At 47.1% G+C, this 22,386-nt stretch overlaps 1 protein-coding gene across 2 annotated transcripts in view; it reads right to left on the bottom strand.

The window, feature by feature from the left end:
* The window catches only part of FAXDC2 (fatty acid hydroxylase domain containing 2), a 335,302-nt gene that overhangs the window by 118,857 nt on the left and 194,059 nt on the right, over positions 1–22,386 (bottom strand). For both annotated transcript variants that reach the window (XM_086931249.1, XM_086931248.1), the window contains exon 5: positions 7,212–7,333. In XM_086931249.1, the coding sequence (XP_086787375.1) occupies positions 7,212–7,333 (122 nt within the window). The remainder of the gene's footprint in view (positions 1–7,211; positions 7,334–22,386) is intronic.

Genomic DNA, 22,386 nt, shown 5'->3' with positions numbered 1-22,386 from the left:
TGCCAGACCTTCCCCCCTTTCTCCACCACGTTCTGTTGAAGTTCAAAAACCACCGTGAATTGTTTTTATCTTAGTATTTGTAAATTTATTAATGCATCCTAATTTCTGATTCTTTGTTATCACCCATATGATGTATGCCTCTCATGTTTTTCTTCTCTCCCTCAATATTTCTGCAATTTCAAATTTCATTGTTTTTTGTTTCACATCCTTTATTGTTCAAATATTCTTTTGATGTAAGAGAGTTTTATTGTTTTTTATAACCTCTGATTGTTTCTTCATGCCCTGTCTTTTTCTCTTTATGCCTTAATAAACTTCAAACTTAAAAAAAAAAAAAAGTCTCCTTTATCTTTTATATGGGAGGGCAATTTTTGGGCATGCTCCTGTAAAAAATGGTCAATATATTGCGACGTTTTTCTGTCAGACTGTTTGTTGCAGATATTATGGGCCGTCCTTGTGCTTTAGTGGATTCTTGTGTAGTTTTGGTATGAAATAAATGACAGGGGTTGTTGGTGTCTCATTTTTTAGAAATTTGTATTTGTCGATTGTAAGCAAACCCGCACTTTTCCATGCTAGTAACTTGCTGTGGTATATGTTGTAGGTTGCTTTTAAAGACAGTGTGCCACTCTTACAGTAGCAATTCCGATCTGTTAATTGCCTCATAGCTTCCTCTATATAATCTGTTTTTCCCCAAATTACCAGATTACCATTATATATATATATTATCCTAATTAGTGCATTGTGGGTGTTAAAGTCCTGTGAGGTAAGTCACACTTTGTCCTTTAGTAGGCTCAATGTCGTGTTACAAATTTAAAAGCTTGTCATTCACCTTCGTAGGTTGGCACACTCGAGGCAGGCTCAATTAACTGCCACCAAGTATTACAGGGGCCAAACGTGTAGAGGAATATACTAAAGGAGAAAGTGTGACTTACCTCACAGGACTTTAACACCCACAATGCACTAATTAGGATGCACGAAGCAAAAGCCAATTGGGGCGATTCCTAAATAAAAGCAAAACCGGAAATGAGTGTTATGACTCTTTAATGTGTGTTCCTAAGCCCATGAAGAAGAGGCGGTTGCCTCGAAACGCGTCGGCCATGAGGGAGATTTATGGCGCATAGAGCCAACCCCTTTTGTACCGCTTTTGGCCGCCATAAGTGTGGCATGGTATACTCAGACGTGAGTCCCTTGCTCACTTTGCCACTGGATTCAAGCAAGCCGGGCTGAAGAAGGCTGGAATGCCAGAAACCGGTCCTCAGAAGCTTGTTTCCGGTCCAGGGAAGACATGGCTTGGCAGTTCGGGCTGCACTGTTCCCATGAGGCACAGGGTCAGACTGATTTGCATACAGCCATTTCTGAATTGGGGTGGCAGAGTGGGCTAAAGAACGGTGATGGATTAAACCCAGATCTCTTGACTGGGTGTGAGTGTCTGATTGATTCAGAGGCTCCGTCCATCACCAACCACTTTTGTACCGCTTTTGGCCGCCATAAGTGTGGCAGGGTATACTCAGACGTGAGTCCCATGCTCACTTTGCCACTGGATTCAAGCAAGCTGGGCTGAAGAAGGCTGGAATGCCAGAAACCGGTCCTCGGAAGCTTGTTTCCGGTCCAGGGAAGACATGGCTGGGCAGTTCGGGCTGCACTGTTCCCATAAGGCACAGGGTCAGACTGATTTGCATATAGCCATGTCTGAACTGGGGTGGCAGAGTGGGCTAAAGAACGGTGATGGACTAAACCCAGATCTTTTGACTGGGTGTGAGTGTCTGATTGATTCAGAGGCTCCGTCCATCACCAACCCCTTTTGTACCGCTTTTGGCCGCCATAAGTGTGGCAGGGTATACTCAGACGTGAGTCCCTTGCTCACTCTGCCACTGGATTCAAGCAAGCCGGGCTGAAGAAGGCTGGAATGCCAGAAACCGTCCTCGGAAGCTTGTTTCCGGTCCAGGGAAGACATGGCTTGGCAGTTCGGGCTGCACTGTTCCCATAAGGCACAGGGTCAGACTGATTTGCATATAGCCATGTCTGAACTGGGGTGGCAGAGTGGGCTAAAGAACGGTGATGGATTAAACCCAGATCTCTTGACTGGGTGTGAGTGTCTGATTGATTCAGAGGCTCCGTCCATCACCAACCCCTTTTGTACCGCTTTTGGCCGCCATAAGTGTGGCAGGGTATACTCAGACGTGAGTCCCTTGCTCACTTTTTCACTGGATTCAAGCAAGCCGGGCTGAAGAAGGCTGGAATGCCAGAAACCGGTCCTTGGAAGCTTGTTTCCGCTCCAGGGAAGACATGGCTTGGCAGTTCGGGCTGCACTGTTCCCATAAGGCACAGGGTCAGACTGTTTTGCATATAGCCATGTCTGACCTGGGGTGGCAGAGTGGGCTAAAGAACAGTGATGGATTAAACCCAGATCTCTTGACTGGGTGTGAGTGTCTGATTGATTCAGAGACTCCGTCTATCACCAACCCCTTTTGTACCGCATAGAGGCAAGCGGCAGCGAGGTGAATAATACCGGAAGGTGGGGGCATGGTCGTGTGCCCTTTTGATGCTTTGGGCATGTTTGGACTAAAAAAAAATATATATATATATATATATATATATATATATATATATATATATATATATATATATATATATATATATATATATATTCACACCGTAAACTTGCTCCTTCCGAACCTATACAAAACTTTGGTTGTATATTGGAGACTCTGTCCTTTTGTCCTGAGAGCATGCGTCATTTTGGACCTTAAATTAGTGATATATATATGGACTTGTTGTGCTCCCGCACTGCCTCCTGCGCTCCAGCCGGACTCGCAAAGAAAGCGGGAAGCGGGCACCCAAAGGTTCTGTGGTTAAGCAGGTTGTTAATTGATGAATCACCGCTGTCAGACGAGTTTCGGATACCAAGTACCCTTGTTCACTGGCGGAAACGCAGTCCGCTTTCATTTTTTATATGCTATGTTTTTTTCTCGTGTTAATGATGCTATTTCCCCCGGTCACATGGTGCGATAGACATGGCAAAAACACTTTATAGTTGAGGCTTTCTTAGCGGTTAATACACTAAAAAGATGGACATATTTGATAATATTTGTCTGTACAACTTATGCTCCACATCATACATAGTGAAAATAATAAAATGCTTAAATGCAAGGTTTTGTCTCAACACATGATACAGCAGAACCAGGCTCGTGTTAAAATGTTGCAAAAATTGAACATTAAAACCCACAATATTATAAATATATAAATAAATAAATATATAGATATAAATACAGAAAACTGGTTGACTCCGCCTAACGGACCCCCTACCCGGAAGTGGCTACTCTGAAACAACCAACGACGCTGCCCATCCAGAAAGGAGATATATATATATAAAAAACCGCAACAAAAAAGAAAACATTCTGGAGAAAGAAGAAACGCAATTAGATAATACTGTCATTAACTTAACTGATGTAGTTCTAACCAAGGCAGAACAACAACTTTTGTCATTAGGTCTGAACTTTTGTCCTGAAGAAAACTTTGACTATGCACGTACCAGAATTGATGTTTTCTGTTTTATACGAAAACTCAAACTTATGAAACATTTCGCATTAAAAGCAGACAAAAATCAAAATCACGTGTCTGAGAATGTTGTGCATGATTGTGAGGACACTGCATTTTTACAGGCTGCAGACGTTGAGGGGGTAGTAACCATGCATGATCTCCTTGAGGAAGAGGGGCCTAACAACAGTCAACCTCTTGATCCCATCGATATTTCTACCCAAGACAGATTGCGAAAAATTGACTTTCTCCAGCAAGGGGCGGGTTTGAGTCCTTTTAGAAATAAATCGAAATTTGTACCCGTGATGCCGAAAGACTCTATTGACACCTACCACGATATGGTTATTAGAGATCTTAAACAATTGAATGTTAGCACTAAAAAGAATAAGTATCATTGTGGTGCAACATTTAGGAGAATTGCATATAACAAATTGGTCAAAAAACTTGGTGATAACTGTAATATCGTGATAAAAAAATCCGATAAAGGAGGTAACCTCGTGTTATGGCCTAAAAAACAGTATACAGCTGAAGCTGAAAAACAACTAGGCAACACAGAATGCTACCAAAAAGCCACTTCCAAAGAGTACGACAATGCTAGACTATCTGTGCAAAAAATGATAGCCCAATGGAGAAGGGAAGGCCTGCTTTCCAATGAGGAGAGTAAATTTCTATTCAAAGAACATCCGGTTCTACCTGTTTTGTATCTTATTCCTAAGATACATAAGCAGGTGGTACCTGTACCTGGCAGGCCCATTATTTCCGCCATAGATAGTGCTAGAGAAAACATTGGTCAATACATCGACCATTTCTTACAGGATTTGGTTAAAATGTTACCAAGTTATGTAAAAGACACTGGTGATTTTCTCACTAAAATCAAACATGTGGATTGGTCTGATGATTTATGTCTAATGACCTTAGACATAGAATCCTTGTATACCAGTATCAATCATACGCAAGTATCAATCATACGCAAGGATTAGCTGCAGTTAGACATTTTCTAGCCACTAGACCCATTGAAATGTATGCGCACAACAAAGTGATTGTAGAGCTAATTGATTGGTGCCTACATAACAATTTTTTCCTGTTTAATAACACCTTATATAAACAGAGGAGGGGAGTTGCTATGGGGGCCTGCTTTTCCCCCAGCTATGCGTGTTTACACGCAGGCTGGTGGGAGGAGCAGGTTCTTAAGCATGAACACAGGCAGGCCATAGACCGACACATAGAGCTGTATCTCCGGTACATCGACGATGTTTTCATCATCTGGCGCGGTGATACAGCATCCGCACAGTGCTTCGTCGACAGTATCAACAAGAATGACCTTAACCTGACTTTCACTTCCCACATTCACACCTCCGAAATAGAATTCTTGGATGTGAAGTTGAAAATTGTTAACAACACACTACAAAGCACCTTACACAGGAAAAGCACAGCTAGCAATATTACATTGCACGCAAATAGCTCACATCCTAAACACCTCATCGCCAGCATACCGTACGGAGAGGTCTTGCGGCTTAAACGTATTTGCAGCGATGAGGATGACTTCAGAAAATGTGTTGAGAACATGCGCACAAGACTCAGGGTTAGAGGCTATAGTAATAAGATCATTAACACAGCCATTACTAGAGCAGAAGGACGCCCTAGGAGCAGCTTATTTAAAGATGATTCTGTCCAATCCACTACTGAAAATACCAACTCTGATAATCCCAGATTGGCCTTGACCTATTCACATCAGGAAAGAAAAATCAGGTCCATCATCCATAAACATTGGCCGATTGTCCTGACTGACAGCATTCTGGGCGAAAGATTGTCTATTCCCCCCGCTGTAACCTTTAGAAAGGGAAGATCCATGGACAATGATCTGGATAAAATCTCGCCAGAAACTAGAAAACCGGCAATATGGCTTCAACCCACAAATGGGTTTAAAAAATGCTCCACTTGTCGGGCCTGCAAATTTGGTGCAATAAATCCACATATGAGACCCCTTTTAACACATCCCCTGTATCCATCAAGGGCAATTTTAATTGCAAAACAGACTTTGCTGTCTACATCCTGACATGCACCTGTGGTTTAAATTATGTGGGAAGCATAAAGCTACAGGTGCATGTCAGGATCCTACAACATCTCAGGGCCATTCTCCACAACGATGCTGCCTATCCCGTGGCTAGGCATTTTGCCAAATGCCATAATAAAGACATTAATTGTCTTTCTTATTTTGTTGTCGCTGCGGTTCCTAAATCCAAACGCGGCGGCAACAGAGAGAGAAAGCTTAAACATCTGGAAACAAAATTTATATTGGAGCTAGACAGCAAGTGGCCCAGGGGTCTTAACAATTCGGAAGATATGTACACATATCTGTAGAAAACAATTGTGTCTTATTAGATCTTGGTGTAAAACGACTTTCTCTGTGTCCTTTATTAAAACCACTTCGTTTACACATAGCACGATAATGCAGCTATTTTTTGCATTTAGCTCTTCAGCCCAGGTATGCAGTAATACATTCTCTCTGCCATGACAGTTCCCATGTCTCTCTCCTGTCCTTGAAATAGTCTATACTAACTTTGTACATAACATAACATATACTATATGACTTCATTCCAGATGTAATACATACACTGGTAAAATTTGACTGAAATAATGAATTATATGAAACTATATGTTTATGAGTATATAGTAATGTATAGCTATAGACTTGTTATAATTGACCAGTTGTGGTATCAGTAATTGCACGTTGCACACTTTTTATTTATTTTCCTTTTTTGCACTATCAGCACAAGTAGCACTTTATGTAAAAAATTGTTGAAAATTTGTCATGGTTTAATAGCACTCGCATTATTCTTAATTTTGAATACATGATTACAGGATGTAATTTACTAATGGCATATGTTAGTTGGTCCAAGTGATATTCCCTCGAGGCAATATAAATGACCCATAGTGGGTAATAATTTTATAAATGGATTTAACCTGTTATGTTACATCTGATGTCATATATCAACTTGCCTTATGGTTATAATTATAAGACCGCTTTTGCCATAGAATATTAAACCTGCATTTAAGCAGTTAGTAAAATGGTGTTTTCTATTTTTTGTAAATTAACCTGAGAAAGACGTAGATCCGTGTGATAGTCTTTCCATCATGTTTATTAATCATGTGGCCCGCTAACCATGCTGTGTAGGGGGGTGTGTACATTTGATGTTTGTAAAAAACGTATAAAATCACAACTGTCGCGATATTTGCTGAATGTGATCAAGGGCTCTTGAAGCCCGAAACGCGTCGTTGCAGGCTGGAGAAGAAACGCAAATAAAATCTGTATCTTGCCTGGCTTGCTGTGGTGGTTTGAGTTCCTTCCTCGCCGCACGCCGGAAGTGGTGGGAATTGTTTGGTATATATATATATATATATATATAAAACTGTTACTGGCACCTGTGCTGGTCTGTGTACAGTTTTGGCTGCCTTTTCTGGTGTACCATCAGGGCTTCTTTGCCCAGTTCTATTGGACTGGTACAACTACAGGGCTGTTTTGTTCACCTGGACTGGACTGGGCTGGTATACCAAGTTGGACTGTTCTTGCTGCCTGTACTGGGATGACATGCTTAAAGGACTGTGCTAGCCATCTATACCTGGTCAATATACCTATATAACTGTTTTGGGCACCTGAACTGAGCTGGTATACCTACTGGACTGTTCTTGCCAAGCTGGATCCTGTAACGAGTGATCGCAGTGGGTTTTCCTGTAGCATCCATGACCATCAGTAGAGCATTGAAGAACCAGAAGGTGACGCTGGGAATCACAAGAGTGCCTAGGAACAATGACAGAAACCAGAGTGAAGCACACCTTGAAAAACACAGGAAAACTGCACAGCTAGGGACAACACAGGGGAGCGTACATATAAAGACTTTGTGTTGCTCTCTCTTTACGTAGCTAACTTGAAACACAACAAAATGAGACATCTTTAGGATTATCCCAGGGTTCCCTACATGATTCCCACCTACCCCATCCCGACCACTCAGTCGGAACGTTAAGTATTCTGCTCAGATGAAATTTGTCCCTTTTTATGTCTGGCTACCAACAGCTTTACGTTTTCCAGGGCTCATTCACAAGAGAATACACAGAAAAGGACATTGGTTCAACCACTTTCCGAAATCGGCTTGATTACACTTTCTTTCATGTTTGAATCGCTCAATTGGATTATTGTGCAGTTTATATTTGTTAGTCTGTGGTGATCACAAAGGACACCAAGGGCAGCAAGGGAAAGTCTACAATAGAAATAGCATTCTTAGCAGATTAAAACAGCCCCTCATTCTTTCCAAAGAACGAGGGAGCGGACTCCCCGGTGCTCGAGCTCAGTGAGAGCAACCAGAGTCAGGGTGCGGTGGTCTGCAATGAGCTTGACATCACTCACTACAATAAAGGCGTGTCTACTTCACATCCTTAATTATTGAGCTCAGCACATTAACCTGTTTTTGTCTTGCACCTTATGTAGCACCTAGTACCATATATTTGCCATTTTTAATTGCTGCAAATGACAAGTGTTGCTAGTACACTGGATCGAGAACCCTAATGTATGTCCCTGACAGTTGTGCAAAGGATGGGGTTGATTTTGAGTATGGTTGTCGGAGGCTAATCCATTGGGATGGCAGAAGACACTGTTGCCACCAGGAGTGCCAAAAAGCCATCCGACCCCCACTTTAAATATGATGGGTAGTCTGATGGATAACCTCCGATGGGCTGTGCTCTGTCAAGCCGTTGGAGGAGAATGTAGGTGACAGAGCTGGAGCAGGCTCCATATTCTATGCGCTTTTATTCTCTAAATGAGGTGGGCGGGCCAACAGTTTGGTGGAGAGCGTACTCTCTCTGTCACCGTTGCAACTGAGTACCCTCTCTGCCAAAATTTAAATCAGCCCCTATGTAACAGTGCCTTCATTAAATGTCCAAAAACCCTACACTGGTCTGGTAGGTTAAAGGTAGTTAAGACTCCTTGGGCATTGATATCTTGATGTGGACTGTCCTGAGGGTTCCATTTATGTGATGTTATAGCTATATCTGTGTGTCCTGTTACGTTGACCTACCTACATAAGCAGATTCACCTACCCATATTAAAAAATCCTATTGCATCCACCCACCCATTCATATTCACCTAAAGAACAAGTTACTTACCTTCGGTAACGCTTTTTCTGGTAGATACAGTATCTGCCTGTGAATTCCTCACCTTGTGAATATCCTCTTGCGTCAGCAACATTCGGAAATTCTTTTGTAGCTTCGCGCCGACGTGGACGTGGACAACGTCATAGAGGCACGGCATCGCACGGGACTCCGCTGACGTCACCGACACTACAATAGGCCCACGCCGGCGTGATGACATCAGTTCCGCCCTTTTTTCCATGCCTTCGAGGCACACGGATGGACCAATGACAGTAGACCTATACACAGTATACGCAGTACAAATATCAAGGTAACACACACAGTGTGAAGCAAATGCAATAAAACATTTGAAATAAACAACTCCTTGACAGTAAAGTAAATACATTACAGTAACTCTGGAATAGAAGAGTGGACAACGGGGAGGTGGGTGGGTCAGTGAGGAATCCACAGGCAGATACTGTATCTACCAGAAAAAGCGTTACCGAAGGTAAGTAACTTGTTCTTCTGATAGATACATCTGCCAGTGGATTCCTCACCTTGTGAATAGAGTCCCACAGCAGTCCCCACTCCCGGAGAAGGGTGTCCACTCTTCTACACCAGAAAATCCTGGAGGACAGAGCGCGCAAAGTGGCCGTCCCTCCTCCCCTCAGTATCCAAGCAATAATGCTTTGCGAAAGTGTGGAGGGAGGCCCAAGTCGCCGCTCTACAAATGTCCTCAACCGGCACACCTCTCGAAAGTGCAGATGTCGAAGACTTAGCGCTAGTAGAGTGAGCTCTTATACCCGCTGGAGGATCCTTACCAGCCAAAGAGTAGCAGATCTTTATACAGAGGATGATCCATCTTGAAAGAGTCCTCTTATGTACCGCTCTTCCTTTCTTGCAGCCAGCAAACCCAACGAAGAGCTGGTCATCTATTCTATAGTTTTTAGTTCTATCAAGATAAAAACTCACCGCCCTCTTGGGGTCCAGACGGTGTAGTCTCTCCTCCTCCTTGGAAGGGTGAGGGGGAGGATAAAAGGTAGGAAGGGTAATAGATTGACCTAGGTGGAAGGGAGTCACCACCTTAGGGAGAAAAGCAGCCCTGGTCCTGAGAACCATTCGTTCAGCATGAATGGTCAAGAATGGGGGCTTGGAACTAAGAGCTTGAAGCTCACTTACCCTCCTTGCCGAGGTAATCACAACCAGGAAGACTGTCTTAAAAGACAAAAGCCTCATGGGACACTTGTGCAAAGGTTCGAAGGGAGAACCCATCAAGTAGGTTAAGACAAGATTTAAGTCCCACTGAGGTACAATAAAAGGAGTAGGAGGGAACTTATTTGTGAGGCCCTTCAGAAACCTCAAAACCACAGGAGATTTGAAAAGAGACGGCTAGTCCGGCAAACAGAGAAATGCAGACAATGCCGAAAGATAACCCTTTACCGTAGCAACAGCAAACCCTTGCTGCGCCAAAGAAAGAGCAAACTGTAGTATATCAGATAAATGGGCTTTCAAAGGGTCAACAGACTTCTCCCTACACCAAGAGACAAATTTAGACCATCTATAAGAATAAATGGATTTAGTGGAGTCACGCCTAGCCGATAATATGACATCCACCACATCGTGTGGGAGAGAAAAGGAATTCAGGTTGCCCAGTTCAATCTCCAGGCATGAAGGTGTAATGTCTGGAGGTGGGGGTGTAGGACCTACCCCTCCATTTGAGAGAGGAGATCTGCCCTGAACGGGAGAAGGAGCGACGGGCGAGAGGAGAGGTGGAGAAGATCCGTGTACCACACCCTTCTTGTCCAATCCGGGGCGACCAGAATAACTTGGGCCCGGTCTTGGCGAATCTTCCTCAGAGCCCGAGGAATCAAAGGTATGGGAGGAAATGCGTAAAGGAGTTGACTTCCCCAACTCAACTGAAACGTGTCCCCAAAGGCTCCTTGCATTGGATACTGGAAACTGCAGAATGACGGGCAGTGAGCATTCTCGCGAGTGACGAACAGGTCCACCTGAGGAGTCCCCCACGTCCGAAAGACGTGACGAACCACCTCCGGGTGAAGCCTCCACTTGTGGTCGGCCGAGAACTGCCGACTGAGACTGTCTGTTCGCACGTTCAGAACTCCGGCCAGATGATTTGCCATCAGACAAATCCGATGGTCCTGAACCCAGGACCAGAGGCGCAGAGCCTCCCTGCAGAGACACTGCGACCCCACTACTCCCTGCTTGTTGATATACCACATCGCGGTCGTGTTGTCCGCCAGGACTTGTATCGACAGACCGCGAAGGGAAGGGAGGAAGGCCTTGAGCGCCAAACGTATTGCCCGCAATTCCAGAAGGTTGATGTGAAGCAACATTTTCCTCTGGAGACCAAACACCCTTGACCTCCAGATCCCCCAGATGAGCACCCCACCCTAGAGTGGATGCGTCTGTTATCACTGTGGCCACCGGAGGAGGTAGATGAAAAGGCTTTCCCTGAGACAGATTGCCTTCCACACTCCACCAAGACAGATCCGCCGCCATTTCTCTGGAGATCTTCACAGACTCCCTGAAATCTCCGTTGTGTTGATATCACTGCCTGTGGAGGCACCACTGGAGCGCCCTCATGTGCCAGCGTGCATGGTTGACCAACAGAATGCAGGAAGCCATCAGACCGAGCAGGCGAAGGACCTTGAGGACTGGAACGACCGCTCCATTGTAGAATAAAGGAATCATTTCCTGTATGTCGCGAATCCTTTGAGGTGGAGGGAATGCACAACATACAGTTGTGTCCAGTACAGCACCTATGAACAGGTTGCGCTGGGAGGGCACCAGGTGAGACTTGGGTACATTTATTGAAAAACCCAACCGGTACAACAGCTGAGTTGTCTCCTGCAGATGCTGGAGCACTTTCTCTGACGACTCTGCTTTGATCAGCCAGTCGTCCAAATAGAGCAATACTGGAATCCCCGACCTTCTGAGATGTGCTGCCACCACTGCCATCACCCTGGTGAAGACTCGAGGCGCAGTAGTAATTCCAAAAGGAAGGACCGCAAACTGATAGTGTTGCGATCCCACCATAAAACGGAGATACTTCCTGTGTGACTTCAGGATTGGGATGTGGAAATACGCATCCTGCAAGTCGAGCAACACCATCCAGTCTTCTTCCAGCAGCGCTTGAAGAACCTGTGCAAGGGTGAGCATCTTGAATTTCTCCTGTTTCAGATAGAGATTCAAGATCCTGAGATCCAGGATTGGACGGAGCCTGCCATTCTTTTTGGTATCAGAAAATATCGGAAGTAGCATCCCTGACCCCTTTCCTGCTCTGGGACCACCTCTATCGCACCCTTTCTTAACAGTGTCTGCACTTCTTCCTGTAGAAGTAACAGATGTTCCTCCGTGCAAAAACCTTGGCAAGGAGGGTAATTGGGAGGGAATTCCCGAAAGGGAAGGGCATACCCATTTTCTACGAGATTGAGAACCCAAAGATCTGATGTAACCGATTCCCAATCCCGTAGAAAGTAGGTAAGCCGACCCCCCACCGGACCCACATGATCCTGAATGGCGGATCTAGGGCTGCTTTTCTGAGGCTGGGGGGTTGGAGGAGGTAGAGGAGGTAGAGGAGGAAGAGGCTTGACGACCTCAAGGTCGAGCCCTTTGTCTTCCGCTATATGTCTTGTACAAGGGATTCTGCTGCTGCTGCTGCTGCTGCTGCTGACCTTGCCGATAGTTGCGAAAGGAAGAGCGTCCAAAACCTCTAAACTTCTTGGCTGTAGAACCTCTGATTGGAAGCCCTAAAGATTTGGAAGTAGCCCTACTGTCCTTAAATCTTTCTAAGGCTAAATCAGCCTTTTTGCCAAAGAGACCAGATCCATCGAACTGCAGATCCAGCAAAGCAGCTTGAACATCTGCTGAAAAGTCTGAAGTTTTCAACCAAGCCGATCTACTTGTGGCAACTGCAGTGCCCATGATACGTGCCACTGAGTCTGCAGTGTCCAATCCACTTTGTATCACTTGACGTGCCGCTGCCTGTGCGTCTGATAACACCTCCTCAAAATCCTTCCTGCTGTCACCAGGGATCTTAGGAGCCAAAGAACGCGTTGTATCCATAAGGGCATGTACATACCTCCCCATAAGGCAAGTGGCATTAGTTGACTTCAATGCCATACTCGCAGAGGAGAAGGTCTTTTTAGCCACCTGATCTTGCTTCTTGGCATCCTTATCACCAGGCACTTGAGGAAACGCACTCACAGTCTTTTTAGAACAGGCTGCTTGAATGACCAGACTCTCAGGAGAAGGATGAGATGTCAGAAAAGCAGGGTCTTCAGGCGCAACCCTGTACCTTCTCGCCACACTCTTGGAAAGCTCCGGTGCTGTTAGAGGCTTTTTCCATACCTCCATAATAGGCTCCGTTAAGGCCTCATTAAACGGAAGCAATGGCTCCACCACAGAGCTGGGCGAATGTAAAACTTCTGTAAGAAGATTGGACTTAAACTCCACTGTTGGCAAAGTCCATTGCAGAAGTTCTGCTGCCTTCCTAATCACCACATGATAAGGCTGGACGTCCTTTGAAGGCGCATCAGAACCGGATGGTAACTCCCACTCTGGTGAAAAATCCAGGCCACTGGCATCGGCTAGATCCTCAAAACAGTCATCCTCCAGCTCACCTTCCTCCATATCAGGATGTGACTCCATATATCTCTGCTCCTCCATAAGGCGCTGTGCCTCCCTCCTGGACCTCTCCTTAACACGCCTCGCCGCCGGATCCACCAACGACTCCGACGAAGCCGGAACCGACGTCGGTATCGAATCCGATGGTCCAGGGTGTTGCCCTCGAGGTCGACCTGGTACCGGCGTCGACGACCTCGGCAGAGCCGGGTATTGCCATGGCGGCGTCGGAGCCGGCATGAACGGTGTAGGAAGGTGGCTACCTGACTATGGTTACCCCAGATTTTTTGCCCTGTGTTTAGCTGGTTTTCGACTTAGTTGGCCTGGTTCCCTGCTAATCAGGGCCCCAGGCTATCTGCTCTCTCTGTAAAATGGATTCCATGTACCCTAGGTGCATAACTAGATTGGCTTGGGTCACCTTATCAGCCCCTGTACAGAGCACTATAGGTGCCCAGGGCATAGGTGCATCCAAGGCCTACCAGGGGCTGCAGCATATCTTTTGCCACCCCTGGCTGGCTATCTAAATTGACACAACTGGCTGATCACTCAGCTGGGGCAAGTGGGTGTAATCACCCCTTGCTTAGATATAGTATACCTATATCTAAACCTATATCTGGACACATATATAGCCTGTAAGCCACTCCTATGGAAGGCCTCATCAATCCTGGAGGCAGAGTGCGTGGTTTTATGTGAGAAGGTGCTCTGGCATGAGCTGAGCCTGTCTGCAGCTGTCGGGAACAACTCCCTAAGCTGATCCGGGATAATGCCAAACCATATACTATTAAGTGCATTATAATCCTCGCGGTTATATGTTAACTTTGGTTTGGCTTTATCAAAACATGTCGTGTAAGGTGTCATACGAATTGGAATACTACCCCCTCGCCAGTCCTGGCGACGGGGGTAGCATTCCACCCCTCTAGAGGGGACGACATGTTACTTTTGCTAAAATGCGGTTGATTTTTAAAAGAGCCTCAGATCCACAAAATGGATGCTTCTGCCACAGACACATGTCTGACCTCCTGCTGCTGACCGAAACTCAGCAGAGGAGGCCTGGACAAAGGATTTCCTGTCACAGGGAGGTGTGACACCACCCCAGACAGGAGATAGTGGATTGTAGCAGGGAGGTTTGAATGAAACCAGACAGTGCCTGGGGAGCACAAGGCTTCCCCTTGCATAATCCTGTCAAACCGGTTCTGGGGCAGCCCAGCCCCAGCTCCAGTGAGACCTGGACAAAGGAAAGGGGGTGTAACCACCCCCCTTCCTGGTCCCACCCATAGGGGAGGGACCTAGCAGGAGATCCACCCCTCAGATTGGAATAAGAGGGCGAGCAGTGCCAATGCAACTCAGATCATCCTGAAATCAACTTTAAACTAAGAAGACGACTGGACTTCGACATTCTGATGACAGAAGACTGAAGAGCATCTCCCTTGTGGCCTAGGAGGGGCCACCCTGTGAACACAGGCATCACCCAGCACCTCGACGTCTGCTTTGCCGCCGCCTCCCGCCGGAGTCCGAGTGCAGAGCCTGACAAGACCCAGCCTCCCAGACTTCTCCCAGCCCGATCCACAGTCCCTGCAAAGAAGGGACCCGTGGAGGCACCGAGAGACGTGGGAGCGGCCATCTTGAAAGACCCCCGAGACGCTGACTGCGCAGCACCCGAGGCACCCTCGACTCTGTGCTTTGGGGTTTGAGAAGCCCCACAACCGAGCAGCATTTGCACCAAAGACCAGCCCTCCAGCATCTCCACGATCTGCGTGGGGCCCTTTTGCTTTTTGCCACTCGACTCGCCATCCCGGCCGCTTGTCACGTGGTCAGCGGCCATCTTGGCGACAAATCCTACGATTTACACTGTGGGTCTGGTTGCTCCAGACCTGCCCTCGCTCCTGTAGAAAGGAGTATCCGCTCTGACCTTGCTGGTCCGAGTAATAAGCCTTTTTCACTTTCCCCGTGGCTTGCATTAGCCAAGGCTTGTTTGCTTCAATCGAGTTGCCGACACCGCCATCAGCTAGAGCCTTCGAGGGACAGCTCGTGATCGACTCCTGGACGTCCTTGACCTCTTCGTGTCCACGCAGCTGCAGAGAGAAGCAACCCCTGATCACCTGTTTGCACCCGACTTTGCCTGGTTCCAATCTGGTTCCACGATGGTCACTGGTCAGTGACTTTGAACATTGTCCCCTCTGCTTTCAGGTCTTCACCACTTCAGATCCACCCTTGGATCCACCGGACACTTCCCCTTCACATCGCCTGCAGCATCTTCAGCTTCAAGCGCCAAGAGCCTGCGTGACAGAACCCGACGCCACTTCGACCCTGTGTACCCACGGCCTGTGGGTGAGGTAACATTGCAACGCCGGTGTCTATACACTGGTACACACCTCTAGGGTCTGTGTCTAAAGTTTTGTGTTCCTAGGTTCAGCGGAAGTATCTTTTAATTCACTTTAACTGACTTTTACGCACCATTGACAGTGCATTGGTGCGCGCCGCACTTTCCGTGCTGCACCCGTCTCCTGTGGGCTACTCCCGACTTCATCATTGCTAGTCCTGACTGCTCCCAGCGAATCTCTAGGCCCTAGGCCTAACCATTGTTCGATAAGTGTTACTTATACCATTTTTTTAGTATATGGTTTGAGTGGCCACCCGCCCTCATCCATAATTGTGCAACTTTATATGTCTAACAGTGCTTTTGATTTAACGCTTGTGCCCCTTTCCTCATAAAGAGTACTGGGGAGTAATTTAGAAATAAATACATATATTTTTATAATATATACTTGTGTGGTGTCCTTTCATTTGATTACAGGATTGTATGTGGTAAAACAGCTCGCTTAACACGACCTCTTAAGTTAAGCCTTTAAGGCTGCTTAGTCCATGCTACCACTAGGATAGCTTGTCTAACAAGGTTGACTTACAACCTGACATCTTTGGGGTTTGTTTGGACTGATACCCAGTGGTTCCAGAATTGGAAACACTACATATCAGGCCAACTTCTCACATTGGTGTGCAGCGGTGCGGATTTGAGCTTGCTGTTTGTTTTACCATTGCAATCTTTATCAAATTGAAAGATCACATCAAGTACCTCTAGGTACATATAAATCAAAAGCTTAGCATATTAAGTTCTACTGAACTTAGTAGTTGTAGATTAAAGGGATTAGCACACCCTGACTACAACTCACTAGCAAGGTACAGTAGGAAACCACTTAGTGTAGGTAAGTGCACCACTTACACCTCACTAGCAGTCATGTCTGATACAGGTAGAGCCTCAGGCTCTGCTCCTGTAGAAGTTGATCCTATAGGGACAACATCCAGATATGACAACCTTAGCCACAAAGACCTGAGTGCCTTGTGCACAGCCAGGGGGCTAAAAAAGGGCAGAGGCCCTACTATTCCTTCCCTAATAGCTCTCCTAGAAAAGGATGATCTAGATAAGGTGAGTCAGGCTCCCTTAGATTCAGGTGAAGGGATAAACTCCCCTGAGAATGAGAATCTTCCAGAAGAAGAGGAGGAGGAAGAGGAAGGCTCTGATGTAGAAGAGCCTGAAGATCAGGATCAGGTGGGAAACCAGGTACAGGTTGCCAGGCTTAACCAGGCCAACTTGGACCTACATGGGAATGGAGAGGGCCAGCACCACTCCAGATCTCATAACCACATTCTCCCAGGTAACAGGAGGGTGAGATCTCAATCAAGGGACTCTCATCTTTCTAGTGCCTCAAGAGAATCTCAAAGAGGGATGACTCCCTCCCAGAGAAAAGAGCATAGGGCCAGGATGAGGGCTGTCCAACTCCAAATAGAAAGGGAAGAGGTAGCCTTGGCTCAAGCTAAACTTGCTTTAGCAAGAGAAAGAAAATTGTGTGGCTTAGATGCCACTGGTGGCAGCAAAATTCCTAAAGACAGGTCCTATGATAGTAGAAACCTGACAAAGATTGTGCCCCCCTATCAGGAAGGGGATGACATCCACAAATGGATGACTGCTCTGGAGAGAGCCTGCATGGTACAGCAGGTTCCTGAGGAACAGTGGGCAGCAATCTTATGGTACTCCTTTTCAGAGAAAGGGAGAGATAGGCTCCTCACTGTCAGACATGAGGATGCCAGCAATTACAAAGTCCTGAAGAGTGTTCTAATAGATGGGTTTGGCTTAACCACTGAACAGTACAGGTTAAAGTTCAGAGACACCCAGAAGACACAGACTCAGGACTGGACTGATTTTGTTGATTGTGCAACTAAGGCTCTGGAGGGTTGGCTAAATGGCAGCAAAGTACATGACTTCACAGGATTGTATAATTTGATTATGAGGGAACAGATCCTAAGTAATTGTCAGAACCAGCTCTTACACCAGCACCTGGTGGACTCAGATTTGACCTCTCCCCAAGAATTGGGAAAGAGGGCAGATAAGTGGGTCAGAACCAGGATTAGGCCTATGAATCAGGACAATAACCAGAAGAAGGAGTCTACCAAGCCTCAAGATAAGGGTGGGGATAAAAGTAAAGAAAACACTTCCCCAGGGCCCCAAAACTCCAAGAAGGGGGGTGGGTCCCAAGACACTTCATCAACTGAGAAAAAGCCTTATTGTCATGCCTGTAAACAGGTTGGGCATTACAAAACAGACAGCTGTTGTCCCAAGAATGGCAATAAAGAAAACATACCTCCAAAGCCAGCTCCAACACCTCCTGTTACTGTCAGCAGTAACCCCCCAGGAAGTGGGAGCACACCCAGGAATCTGGGTGGGTTTACTTTTGGAGCCCAAGGGGACCCTGGCCTATCCAGGTCTCCATCCCCAAATGATCTTGTCTATGAGACTGGCATGGGGTTTGCCAACTTCTCTGTTTGCCCAAATACCTTGAGCAAATATAGACAGGAACCCATCATCAATGGTTTGAAAGTTGAAGCTTTTAGAGACACAGGGGCTAGCATCACCATGGTGGCTGACTGTATAGTCCCCTCTAAGCAACTTTTACCAGGTGCCACATACCAGGTAACAAACATTGATGGTATCCAAACAAATCATCCCATGGCAGTAGTAAGTCTCAGCTGGGGAGGTGTCATTGGCCCAAAGAGAGTGGCAGTGTCACCAAACTTGCCTGTAGACTGTCTACTGGGTAATGATTTGGAAATCTCAGCCTGGGCTGAGGTTGAACAGAAAATCCATTCTAGAATGGTAAATTCCAATGGAAAGGTTAGTGGGGCTGTACTGGCTATAGCCCCAATTCAAGATGTCCTTCCTGAAAAGGTTGGTAGGGCTGAGCAACTCTCTGCCCCATCTTTACCAGAAGCTCTTCCAAGACAGAATAGCAAAGCTGTTATGATAACAGCAGAAACCCAAACTGAGTCTCCTCCTGAAAAGGTTGGTGGGGCTGTGATGGCCACAGCCCAAACTCAAACAGATATGTGTGTTGTGAAGCCTGAAATGATGGATCACTCCACCCAAACTGAGAGCATGGAGGAGGAAGAGAAATCTCCCCCTCACCAGACAGTAGGACAGGATCAGCCTCCTCAGGGAACTGATCTTACCCCTGATGAAGGAACTGCCCCAGAGGTTGTTAGGCCTGGCCTGGCAGAGCCTCTGATGGCAGTGGACCCTTCTCAGGTGGGATCCAGTCTGGAGCAGGTAACCTGCCCCTCTCTACCTTGCCTCAGTCAGCCCAGGGCTGCAGAGGACAAGAAGGACAGTGAGACCCAGAGGGCCCCCTGTCAAATAAAGCACCCCCATCAACAGATTAGGGGCACCAAAACTAGTAGGCCTAGTAAGGTGAAAACTTTAAAAACTCCTGAGGGAGCCCCCTTAAAAACAGTTAGGGACCTCCCACAGATGGATTCTGTTGGGCACAGCCAAACCTGGGACCCAAAGGGCCCAAACCTGAACTGTCCCTCCAGCAAGCCAAACAGAGGGACCCAGCCTCCAGCTTTAGGTAGCCAGAGGTTGACCCTGAGAGCTCAGTGCAACTCAGTTGAAGAAAGAAAGGCACACATGGTGGAAGATAATTGGAGGAAGTTGAGCCCAAAAATAGTGGAGCCTCACTTCAATACTCCATATCCAAACCAGCCTTTAACTTTGCATAAACACACCCAGGGTAGTGATTCCCTATGGTGGAGACCCTCTAATACCCCTAGGGTGAGGGACTGCTTAGTGGACCATGAGACAGGGGGTACCCATGCTAGTGCAGGTACTTCCTTATATGGCCACTCAGGCAATATAGGCTTACCTGGCCAAGGATAGCCTTATCTCCTTTCGTTTGGGGGGGGGTTATGTAGGAAGGTGGCTACCTGACTATGGTTACCCCAGATTTTTTGCCCTGTGTTTAGCTGGTTTTCGACTTAGTTGGCCTGGTTCCCTGCTAATCAGGGCCCCAGGCTATCTGCTCTCTCTGTAAAATGGATTCCATGTACCCTAGGTGCATAACTAGATTGGCTTGGGTCACCTTATCAGCCCCTGTACAGAGCACTATAGGTGCCCAGGGCATAGGTGCATCCAAGGCCTACCAGGGGCTGCAGCATATCTTTTGCCACCCCTGGCTGGCTATCTAAATTGACACAACTGGCTGATCACTCAGCTGGGGCAAGTGGGTGTAATCACCCCTTGCTTAGATATAGTATACCTATATCTAAACCTATATCTGGACACATATATAGCCTGTAAGCCACTCCTATGGAAGGCCTCATCAATCCTGGAGGCAGAGTGCGTGGTTTTATGTGAGAAGGTGCTCTGGCATGAGCTGAGCCTGTCTGCAGCTGTCGGGAACAACTCCCTAAGCTGATCCGGGATAATGCCAAACCATATACTATTAAGTGCATTATAATCCTCGCGGTTATATGTTAACTTTGGTTTGGCTTTATCAAAACATGTCGTGTAAGGTGTCATACGAATTGGAATACTACCCCCTCGCCAGTCCTGGCGACGGGGGTAGCATTCCACCCCTCTAGAGGGGACGACATGTTACTTTTGCTAAAATGCGGTTGATTTTTAAAAGAGCCTCAGATCCACAAAATGGATGCTTCTGCCACAGACACATGTCTGACCTCCTGCTGCTGACCGAAACTCAGCAGAGGAGGCCTGGACAAAGGATTTCCTGTCACAGGGAGGTGTGACACCACCCCAGACAGGAGATAGTGGATTGTAGCAGGGAGGTTTGAATGAAACCAGACAGTGCCTGGGGAGCACAAGGCTTCCCCTTGCATAATCCTGTCAAACCGGTTCTGGGGCAGCCCAGCCCCAGCTCCAGTGAGACCTGGACAAAGGAAAGGGGGTGTAACCACCCCCCTTCCTGGTCCCACCCATAGGGGAGGGACCTAGCAGGAGATCCACCCCTCAGATTGGAATAAGAGGGCGAGCAGTGCCAATGCAACTCAGATCATCCTGAAATCAACTTTAAACTAAGAAGACGACTGGACTTCGACATTCTGATGACAGAAGACTGAAGAGCATCTCCCTTGTGGCCTAGGAGGGGCCACCCTGTGAACACAGGCATCACCCAGCACCTCGACGTCTGCTTTGCCGCCGCCTCCCGCCGGAGTCCGAGTGCAGAGCCTGACAAGACCCAGCCTCCCAGACTTCTCCCAGCCCGATCCACAGTCCCTGCAAAGAAGGGACCCGTGGAGGCACCGAGAGACGTGGGAGCGGCCATCTTGAAAGACCCCCGAGACGCTGACTGCGCAGCACCCGAGGCACCCTCGACTCTGTGCTTTGGGGTTTGAGAAGCCCCACAACCGAGCAGCATTTGCACCAAAGACCAGCCCTCCAGCATCTCCACGATCTGCGTGGGGCCCTTTTGCTTTTTGCCACTCGACTCGCCATCCCGGCCGCTTGTCACGTGGTCAGCGGCCATCTTGGCGACAAATCCTACGATTTACACTGTGGGTCTGGTTGCTCCAGACCTGCCCTCGCTCCTGTAGAAAGGAGTATCCGCTCTGACCTTGCTGGTCCGAGTAATAAGCCTTTTTCACTTTCCCCGTGGCTTGCATTAGCCAAGGCTTGTTTGCTTCAATCGAGTTGCCGACACCGCCATCAGCTAGAGCCTTCGAGGGACAGCTCGTGATCGACTCCTGGACGTCCTTGACCTCTTCGTGTCCACGCAGCTGCAGAGAGAAGCAACCCCTGATCACCTGTTTGCACCCGACTTTGCCTGGTTCCAATCTGGTTCCACGATGGTCACTGGTCAGTGACTTTGAACATTGTCCCCTCTGCTTTCAGGTCTTCACCACTTCAGATCCACCCTTGGATCCACCGGACACTTCCCCTTCACATCGCCTGCAGCATCTTCAGCTTCAAGCGCCAAGAGCCTGCGTGACAGAACCCGACGCCACTTCGACCCTGTGTACCCACGGCCTGTGGGTGAGGTAACATTGCAACGCCGGTGTCTATACACTGGTACACACCTCTAGGGTCTGTGTCTAAAGTTTTGTGTTCCTAGGTTCAGCGGAAGTATCTTTTAATTCACTTTAACTGACTTTTACGCACCATTGACAGTGCATTGGTGCGCGCCGCACTTTCCGTGCTGCACCCGTCTCCTGTGGGCTACTCCCGACTTCATCATTGCTAGTCCTGACTGCTCCCAGCGAATCTCTAGGCCCTAGGCCTAACCATTGTTCGATAAGTGTTACTTATACCATTTTTTTAGTATATGGTTTGAGTGGCCACCCGCCCTCATCCATAATTGTGCAACTTTATATGTCTAACAGTGCTTTTGATTTAACGCTTGTGCCCCTTTCCTCATAAAGAGTACTGGGGAGTAATTTAGAAATAAATACATATATTTTTATAATATATACTTGTGTGGTGTCCTTTCATTTGATTACAGGATTGTATGTGGTAAAACAGCTCGCTTAACACGACCTCTTAAGTTAAGCCTTTAAGGCTGCTTAGTCCATGCTACCACTAGGATAGCTTGTCTAACAAGGTTGACTTACAACCTGACATCTTTGGGGTTTGTTTGGACTGATACCCAGTGGTTCCAGAATTGGAAACACTACATATCAGGCCAACTTCTCACAAACGGCATGAATGGAGCCGGGGCATAGGAGTGGGGGACTCCTAAATTGAAGGCCAGAGGACCCATAGGACCCGAAGGTGCGCCAGAGGGGTACCACGCCCTTGAAAAGACA

This window comes from Lissotriton vulgaris, chromosome 7 (genome assembly GCF_964263255.1).
Source record: "Lissotriton vulgaris chromosome 7, aLisVul1.2, whole genome shotgun sequence".
In the NCBI taxonomy this organism is placed as follows: domain Eukaryota; kingdom Metazoa; phylum Chordata; class Amphibia; order Caudata; family Salamandridae; genus Lissotriton; species Lissotriton vulgaris.
Note: the sequence above shows the minus strand (reverse complement) of the source record. Positions and strands in the feature narration are given on the sequence as shown.